This window comes from Lolium rigidum, chromosome 4 (genome assembly GCF_022539505.1).
Source record: "Lolium rigidum isolate FL_2022 chromosome 4, APGP_CSIRO_Lrig_0.1, whole genome shotgun sequence".
Lineage (NCBI taxonomy): Eukaryota > Viridiplantae > Streptophyta > Magnoliopsida > Poales > Poaceae > Lolium > Lolium rigidum.
Window position 1 is genome coordinate 245,843,805 of NC_061511.1, and position 9,274 is coordinate 245,853,078.

The 9,274-nt window shown below is 49.2% G+C and overlaps 1 protein-coding gene across 1 annotated transcript; it reads left to right on the plus strand.

Moving 5' to 3' along the window:
* Positions 1–6,258: 6,258 nt before the first annotated feature.
* LOC124648531 (WAT1-related protein At5g07050-like) lies at positions 6,259–7,784 on the plus strand. Its single transcript, XM_047188279.1, has 4 exons — positions 6,259–6,452; positions 6,561–6,623; positions 6,767–6,883; positions 6,992–7,784. The coding sequence occupies exons 1-4, from the start codon at positions 6,259–6,261 to the stop codon at positions 7,782–7,784; spliced, it is 1,167 nt and encodes a 388-aa protein (XP_047044235.1).
* The last annotated feature ends 1,490 nt before the right edge of the window (positions 7,785–9,274 follow it).

A 9,274-nucleotide genomic window follows, 5' to 3' on the forward strand; every position in this document is an offset into this window, starting at 1 on the left:
AGCGTGTCAGATATTCGGGAAAATCCAGATGGTACCCGCATCAGCGATGAAGCCCATCATCAAACCTTGGCCATTTCGAGGTTGGGGCATGGATATGATCGGAAAAATACATCCTCCGTCAAGCAAGAACCACGAGTGGATTCTGGCCATTACAGATTATTTCACCAAATGGGTGGAGGCCGTTCCCATGAAGAAAGTAAAATCGGAAGATGTCATCCAATTTGTCAAAGAACATGTCATTCACAGGTTCGGGATTCCCCAAACCATCACGACCGATGGAGGTTCGGTCTTTGTCTCTAAAGAATTCAGAAAGTTCTGCGATGACATGGGGATTAAGCTGATCCGATCATCTCCATACTATGCTCAAGCCAACGGGCAAGCCGAAGCATCCAATCAAAGCTTGATCAAGCTGATTAAGAGGAAGATTGACGAGAACCCTAGGGTGTGGCATGAGACGTTGTCATAAGCTTTGTGGGCCTATCGCATGTCATGCCATGGAGCTATAAAGACTTCGCCGTACCAGCTTGTCTACGGGCAGGAGGCCGTATTGCCTTGGGAAATTACGGCTGGATCGAGACGTGTCACATTTTAGAATGATCTGACGCCGGAAGAGTATGCAACCCTGATGAGTGACACTATTGAGGATGCAACGGAACTTAGACTTTGGTCGTTGGAGAAGATTAAAGAGAACAAAGCCAGGGTAGCTCGGGCATACAATAAGAAGGTGAGACCAAAGGAGTTTCAAGTTGGTGATCTAGTATGGGAAGCCGTGTTGCCACTAGGAACCGGGGATAAAGCATATGGCAAATGGTCTCCTGATTGGCACGGTCCTTACAAAGTCATCCGAGTTACGAAGGGCAATGCCTACATGCTTGAACAGTTGGATGGTGTGAAGTTCCCAGTGGCCGTCAATGGCCAGCATCTCAAGAAGTATTTCCCAAGCATGTGGGATGATGAGCAGTAAGATAGGGAGGCCGATTTAAAATCGGCCAGTAAGATGGGCAGTGAGATATGGAGGCCGATTTAGAATCGGCCAGTAAAAAAAACAAAGCCGATGCGCAGACATCGACTTAAGAAAACGTGTGGAGACAACAGTATGCGTACAGCCGATGCACGGGCATCGACTTCAGAATAATAAAAGCCGATGCATTGCCATCGACTCTAGAGGAACAAGTTCAATTAAGCAGGTTAACATATCGGTTTCAAACCAGAAATCATGATATTTGGGATGAATCTCCTAATAATTTGATGAGGAGTTCAAGACCTGTTGGACCGTGTGGATAGGCAACGGCGTGGCCTCAAAGTGCGTTTATAGTACAAGCCGATGCCCTGCCATCGGCTCTCTGTACAGCGACTTCGTTCGACGATCGACATGTTGGCAAGAAAGCAAGATTGATTGGGGAATATTTTCTTCATTAATAGTGGAATTTCTTACAAAGAAAGAGCCGATTGCTCGAGGAAGAAAGAACAAAAGCCGACTACTACTACTAGTCCCTAATCTAAGGGCCGTTTCTGCCCTCGTCGTCGTCGTCGCTTCCGCCGGCGCAGCTGCTGATAAGCTCCTCATCGCTACTCCCGTAGCCTTCTACCGGGGCCTCGTCTTCTTCATCATCGTCATCACAGTCATCGTCCCACCAAGCGCGGAGGCGCTTCGCCGGTGGGTAACCTCTGAGGGAGTCGTCGTCGTCTTCTTCCGCCTCTTCCTCGGAGGAGGTGAAGTCGTCCCAGGAGAAGTGGTCGTCCTCGCTCTCCACCTCCTCCTCCCCGTCGACAAGAAATTGAAGATCGTCTTCTCCGTCTGTCAAGGATTTGTCATCCTCGGACCAAATGGAGGAATCGTGTTCCTCCTTGTCCCACGTCGTTGGGGTGAGGATGTCGTGCGTCGCCAATGAGCCCCACTCTGGCGTCGGCTCACGAAAGGGAGATGATACGTAGGAGAGGTTTGAGGAGGCAGAAGAGGAGGAGGAGGAAGAAGACATGGCTATGGAAGGATGGGGATTTTTTGCTGATGGCTAGTATGGAGCAGGAGGGTGAAGGGGCGAACTTCTCGACGCGGTTAAATAATGGGATTGGGGAGAATTAATGTTACAGCAGTTTCCGAGGAAGTGGTGCCAAAGAATTGTCGAATCGCGCATAGAAGTCAAGAAGGCAAGGCATCATGATGAAGGATACTCGCAGCGGTTCCGCTTCGCCACGACATGACCCGACGAAGGAAAAGCATAATGATTTTGGAATTGTCATTTCCAAAACCAGGGGGGCATGTGTTATCACCAGAATTTGACCGGATCAGAGGTGGGCCGCGATTGAAGATGGGCTTGAAGATTATACATAGGAGGAATACATGAATCGGCCTTATATACCAAGTTTGGGCTAGTTTGCCCGTGTATCTGTAACATAGTAGGATACGTGTCGGTTAGATAGAGTTTGGGCTCGTGCCCGGTTGGGATTATTCCCACGTTAGAAAGTCTACGGACTATAAATATGTATCTAGGGTTTATGAAATAAACAATAATCACGTTAACCACAAACCAATCTAGGCGCATCGCCAACTCCCTTGTCTCGAGGGTTTCTTCTGGGTAAGCATCATGCTGCCTAGATCGCATCTTGCGATCTAGGCAGTACACGTTTAGTCGTTTCTTCATGCGTTGCTCGTACTGAAGCCTTTTTGATGTTGAGCAACGTAGTTATCATAGATGTTTTAGGGTTAGCATTGTTCATCGTATCATATGCTATCGTCGTGCGACCCTTAGGCATCTAGCCGCCCTTAAACCTATCTTGGGTGTAAGGGCGGCACCCCGCTTGATCATTGTTTAGTAGATCCGATCCGTTATGATTGCTCCTTGTTCTTCAAGGATTAGTTTAATATCTGCATGGTTAGGCCTTACAAACGGGTTGAAGGATCTAGTGGCGCGTAGGGTGTAGTTTGCTAGCCCTAGACAGGATGTTCCGAGGATCAACTTCGTGTTGGTTTTTAGGCCTTGTCTAGGGTCGGTTTACGATCACCGTGCGTGGCCGCCGAGCTCAATCACGAGTAGGATGTTCCGATTATGCGGTGAAAACCCTAAATCGTAGTAGGTCGTTTTAGCTTTATTTTGATCAAGCAGGACCACCATCCGATCGTACACCTCGTACGCATCATGGGTGGATCGGCTCCTTGAGCCGATTCACGGGACAACCTCGAGAGCCGATCGAGGCTCGTATTTAATGTTTACGTGTATGCCATGCGAGGAAACTAAGCGAGGCACATCCAACACCTTCCACGACCAGGTATAGGTCAGGTGGCACGCCCTGCATCGGCATCGGACGTGCGTGCCGAAGTCTTTGCGGGCCGTCGCTCGGAGGGACCAGGGCCAGCCGCAGTCCTGGGAGCCTCCCGGCTCTACAGTGTTGCCCGTCGCTGCTCGCCGGTGGGTTTCTGACCGCAACACAACTGAGGAGGAGAGCAAAGCCTTGAGACGCTGGAGTGGACCATGGACCATGCTAGGGCTTGGCTCTTCACCTGCCTTGGAAGTAGCTGGCTCGATGGAGTCGGGATCAAACGTCAGCAAGCTTGAAAGATCACAACCCTGACAGACGAACAAGAGCAGTATGAGCATACAACAAAGAAAAGGGTAGAGCCGAGAGAGTGGAGCGTACCTCTCCCAAAGAAGGAGGAGCAGCCGATGCTGTGATAATCGGCTTTTCGGTGGACTTGGCTAGGTTAGCCACTTGGTCAGCCGCGCTCGTCGAGGTGGCTAGGTCTAGCGTAGAGGATGGCATCGGTACCTCTTCAACGTCCCCGCTAGAGGTCCCATTAGTCTGCAAAAGAAATGGTGAGCCGATCCAAGTGGCAACGGGACGACATGGAATATGAGCTGGTGAAGTAATTACGTTTGAAACCTCCTGGCTTGGCGAGGAAACTCGTGGGTCTTTACGAGCCCTTTTGACGCATCGACGCTTCACGCGTGACCCTGTTTTGATTGGAGCTTGAAGGGCAGCAGGCTCGGGAGTCGACCTTTTCCTAGAAGCCGACGCTGGCGAGTCCGTCTGGCTCTGTGTGGTGGATCTCCCAGAATCGCCCGGGGTCGAGTCCCTTGGGCTGGACTGTGCCTCCCCGCTGGAGTTCTCTTCAGTGGAAGTCTGTAAGAAGAAGTACAACCATGTTACAAAAGACTGGGAAGACAGATGAATTTAGTCAAGGCACGAGTCAGCTTACATGCAAGCTTGCTTGGACAGGAGCTTTGCGCTTCAGGGTCTTTCTGGCAGCTACTTTCCTCACTGCCTTCCTCGCCTGGGTTGAGGCTCGGGGGGCAACTGGCCCCGAGGATGCTCCCACGTAGGGTGTAGTTTGCTAGCCCTAGACAGGATGTTCCGGGGATCAACTTCATATTGGTTTTTAGGCCTTGTCTAGGGTCGGTTTATGATCACCGTGCGTGGCCGCCAGGCTCAATCACGCGAAGGATGTTCCGATTATGTGGTGAAAACCCTAAATCGTCGTAGGTCGTTTTAGCTTTATATTGATCAAGCAGGACCACCATGTGATCGTACACCTCGTACGAATCATGGGTGGATCGGCTCCTTGAGCCGATTCACGGGACAACCTGAGAGCCGATCGAGGCTCGTATTTAATGTTTACGTGTATGCCATGCAGGAAACTAAGCGAGGCAAATCCATCACCTTCCTGACCAGGTATAGGTCAGGTGGCACGCCCTTGCACCAGCATCGGACGTGCGTGCCGAGTCTTTGCGGGCAGTCGCTCGAGGGACCAGGGCCAGCCGCAGTCCTGGGAGCCTCCCGGCTCTACTGTGTTGCCCGTCGCTGCTCGCCGGTGGGTTTCTGACCGCAACACCTACATAATCATCAACAAAATAATGGATTAGATGAACCTAAGCATCGTGATATAGTTGAGGTTGGTCATGCTCTCGTTGGCTCAAGCAACCATGCCTTAAACATATGGTGCATGTTGTTGCTCTTTCTCTGTTGTTGCATGCAACTTTTGCATTAATGAACACCATTGTACGGAAGAGAAATCTAATCAATTCATCTCGGGAAAAGATAGTGGTTTTATATAGATGAAAATTATATTTTTTGGTAGTGGCCTTAGAGCAATTCCAATAGTATAGCCAACTGTTGGCTATAACAAGATGTCATATCATTTGTAGTTATCATATAGCTAACATGTACAATAGTTGGCTATAAGAATGTAGTACTTTACTAATATATGGCCCACTTTTCACTCTCACAAAGTGCCTACGAGCACGTGCAAGAGCTGGCTATTGCATAGTAGCCCACCTCCCTTCTCTTTCCTCCTCTCTCTCCTCCAACTCATCTAAAATATATTATTTAATGTCTTATAGTCAGCTGACTGGACTCTATTGTACTTGCTCTTATATTTAAGAACGGACTGCTTTTAGCTACGAGAAAACCAACATAAGGCTGGATGGTTAGGACAATGCTTGTAATTAACTCGGTCCACACATTCCCAAATTTGATATTAGGTGTCTCATTAAGGCATAATGTTTTTTCAGCGGGAAACAAAGTTCAATACTTGGTCACTCCAGGCATTTTATTGTGGTTCGTGTGAGAAGTGTATGCATCTACATTATACTTCGGTTTCTCAAAAGAAACTTTTAGCTTGGTGTGCCTACGCACAAACCATAATCCACGTGCTGGCGCGTAATTAAGTATTTAAGTGCTGTCCGCAAACACTATATATGCAAGATACAGATCTGCATACCGTATATATGTGCTATATGCATATGCATATGCATACAGGAAAATATCGTTGCGAAATGAAAATCTACCAAAGACAAACGGTAGTCACGTGCGTGCAACACGCGGCTTAAAAGCCATGATGATCTGCATAGTTAGCAAGATGCACTGTTAGTTCAGGTAAGCTTGATCCGGCAAGCTGCCGTCACACATTCAGATTCTCGCAATGGTTCCACTGCTCCACGTATGTTGCACCCATTAGCAGCAAAGGATTCTTCTACCCCTTTTTCCATAAAAAATACCGGGCCGGAGTTCGACTCGGCAGCCACTACGCGGAGCTATGCTGCAAAGAATATGGTGAAATTAGCCCTCCCCCCCCCCCCCCAACACTCCCAACCCTATATATATAGTGATCGACTCTCTCCATTTCAACTCATAGTCTCTTGCTTGGTTTACTCATTCCTTGACTTGTGAACATACCCTGTCAATTCAGCTCATAGCTAGTCACTTGCTATCTAGAGTTTCAGAGTAGAAGGAGAAGAAAATAAGTCCAACAGTTTGGTCGCCATGGCTTTGTCTGGTGGTTTCATGGAGAAGGCTAAGCCTTACTTCGCCATGATCGCCTTGCAGTTCGGCTACGCCGGCATGAACGTCCTAACCAAGGTCTCCCTCAATGGCGGGATGAGCCACTACGTCCTCGTCGTGTACCGCCACGCCTTCGCCACTGTAGCCATTGCTCCCTTCGCCCTCATCCTCGAGAGGTAGCTAGCCATTTTGTGTTAATTAATTACTAGCGTGGCATGACGAAGCTTTGTTGGCATATAGGAGTACATTTTATCTAACGAAGCTGTTGATATGCAAATTTGCAGGAAAGTGAGGCCGAAGATGACGTGGTCGATCTTCTTCCAAATTTTCGTCCTTGCTCTTCTCGGGTACGTGTTGTTTGTATGCTTGTGGATAACCACACCATGTCACCGATCATGTTCGATCCAAATTTGGAGCTACAGTTACTACGTGATGACCATATCTGAAAATGACACGCTCACTGTTTTTCACCTGTTGTTTGTTACTGCAGACCGGTGATCGACCAGAATTTCTACTACGTCGGCTTGAAGTATACCGGGCCGACCTTCGCATGCGCGATGAGTAACATCCTGCCGGCGATGACCTTCGTCATGGCGGTGATCTTCAGGTGCAATTTCACTGCCAACATAATTTTGCATGCCAACAGGAGTACGTGGAAACGAGAATACGGTTGCTAACGTTTGGCGTGCTCTCTTTGATTGTGATGGCTATACAGGATGGAGAAAATAGAGCTGAAGAAGGTGCGGTGCCAGGCCAAGATCTTCGGCACGGTGGTGACGGTGGCCGGCGCGATGCTGATGACGCTCTACAAGGGCCCGCTCATGCACCTGGCGTGGACCAGGCACTCTCAGGCCGGCGGCGGTGGGGAGGCGCCCGCCGTAGTCGACCCCACCGGCAAGGAATGGTTCCTGGGCTCCCTCTTCGTCATCATCGCCACCCTCGCCTGGGCCTCCCTCTTCATCCTGCAGACCCACACCATCAAGCAGTACACCGCCCAGCTCTCCCTCACCACGCTCATCTGCTTCGTCGGCACCATTCAGGCCGTCGTGGTCACCTTCGTCATGGAGCGCCGCCCCTCCGTCTGGACCATCGGCTTCGACATGAACCTCCTCGCAGCCGCCTACGCCGGCATCGTGACGTCGAGCATCGCCTACTACGTGCAGGGGCTGGTGATCAAGAAGACTGGGCCAGTCTTCGCGTCGGCTTTCAGCCCGCTGATGATGATCATCGTGGCGGTCATGGGGTCCTTCATCCTCTCCGAGAAGATATACCTCGGGGCCGTGCTGGGCGCCGTGGTGATCGTCGTCGGGCTCTACGCCGTCCTCTGGGGCAAGCACAAGGAGACGCAGGAGAAGGAGGCAACGCCGCTGCCGGTGGCCACCAATGGACACGGTGCCACGAACACGGAGATGATCGGCGCCGCCGGTGCCCGAAATGATCGTGACGCGACCGGGCCGACGAGGCCGGCCTCCAACGGACGTGGAGGTGGATCAGCTAGTGCAGTCTGATGGGCTGAGATCTCCAATAATTTGTGCTCCTGACATGAGAAGACGTCGTCGTACGAGTGCCAACTTTGAATTGCTCGTCCACGACGCACGCACTAGTGCCCATTCGGATTGGAGCTAGGTTTTCTGCTTGGAATGTTGCCGTTCTCCGTGGAACTCCAATGAAGAAATCTCTGCATTTCAAACACGCCAAACCATAGCCACCATCAAGGGCCAGTGGTGGCTCACATTTTTGCTTATAATTATGTTTGATTGATCAATATACTAAACTACATATACTTTTTTGTTACTTCTATCTCTCTCACCACCGAAGAGTGATGGTGTGTTTTGCCTTCCCTATTTTACTTTTGCTTCAGCGGGCTCCCTCTCCCTAAACTTAAACACATCAATGATCCAGATCGCTCCATATGTATCTCCATGTGGTCGTCGATCTAAATGACCATGGACTTGACGAAATAATTCTCTTACCTTTGAATCCGGCATAATATCCGGCGCCGGATAATTAATCACATAAGAGCTCAAGGCCTCAAGTTAGGTTTGATGAATTTTATTTGTTTGCATGAATGCTTCCTAAATATCTAATCAAGGATATTATGCCGGAGTTGCAATCAACCCTAGCGCAATGTACTAGGTGTTTCCTGATTTGCACAACATGATCTTCTCGCTGCTTCTTCAGATCTAGCGAGATCTGTTTCCCGATGTGTCGCTAGTGTTCGTCGTTACCACGCCAGCGCTGGGGCCGAGGCAAGGTGGATGCTCTAGAGAAAGGATGTTGGTCTGGAGGTGGTGATTATGTCGTTATTCCTCCACTTTGTTGATGGGATGCGGTGGATCGTGGTCCAAGATAGCGCGGGGATGTCCCCAGTTGACGTGCTACAATGACATGGGCATGTTTGCTTGCAGCGGATCTATTCATCGACTCACACAACTTCGTTAGCGATGGTGCTCTTTTCGATTTGACAATGGTGGAGGCTCGGCGTCTTTCCAATGCGCGTCTAGGCGGCATTGGATTTTGGTGGCAGCCGCTGGCTTCAGCAAGCGGAGGAAACGCAAGGGATAGTTTTGTATTTTTTATTCTTTAGGATTTTTTCTACTCCCTCCGTCCCATCAAGATTGTCTAAGATTTGTCAAAACTTGGATGTATCTAGATACTATTCAGTGTCTACATACATCCAAAATTTGCCCAGTGCATTTAAATTTTGACAAATCTTAGACAACCTCCCTGGGATGGAAGGAGTTCAAAGTTTGCAGAATAACTGTTTTCTCATGTTAGTTTCCATATAACTCGTTGCTCTCAAAAAAAAAAACCCAGTGAGTTCTGGTAAAAAAATCTGGATTTCCAGGAGTATCCCTGCCTAATGGGCTTGTACAGAGTTTAATGTAGATTAGCTACAAATTATAGTAGGAAACTATTTTACCTTTCTACAAGTTTGGCGGCCTTCCAATATGTTGTAGTAACCTGCAAAAGAGACATTGATATGGCCCTGTATATC

Excerpts from the sequence above, each read along its gene's own strand:
- LOC124648531 (XM_047188279.1), top strand. The coding sequence starts at position 6,259 with ATGGCTTTGTCTGGTGGTTTCATGGAGAAGGCTAAGCCTTACTTCGCC. Across the intron at positions 6,453-6,560 it reads TTCGCCCTCATCCTCGAGAG|GAAAGTGAGGCCGAAGATGA; the intron begins GTAGCTAGCCAT and ends GCAAATTTGCAG. Across the intron at positions 6,884-6,991 it reads GTCATGGCGGTGATCTTCAG|GATGGAGAAAATAGAGCTGA; the intron begins GTGCAATTTCAC and ends ATGGCTATACAG.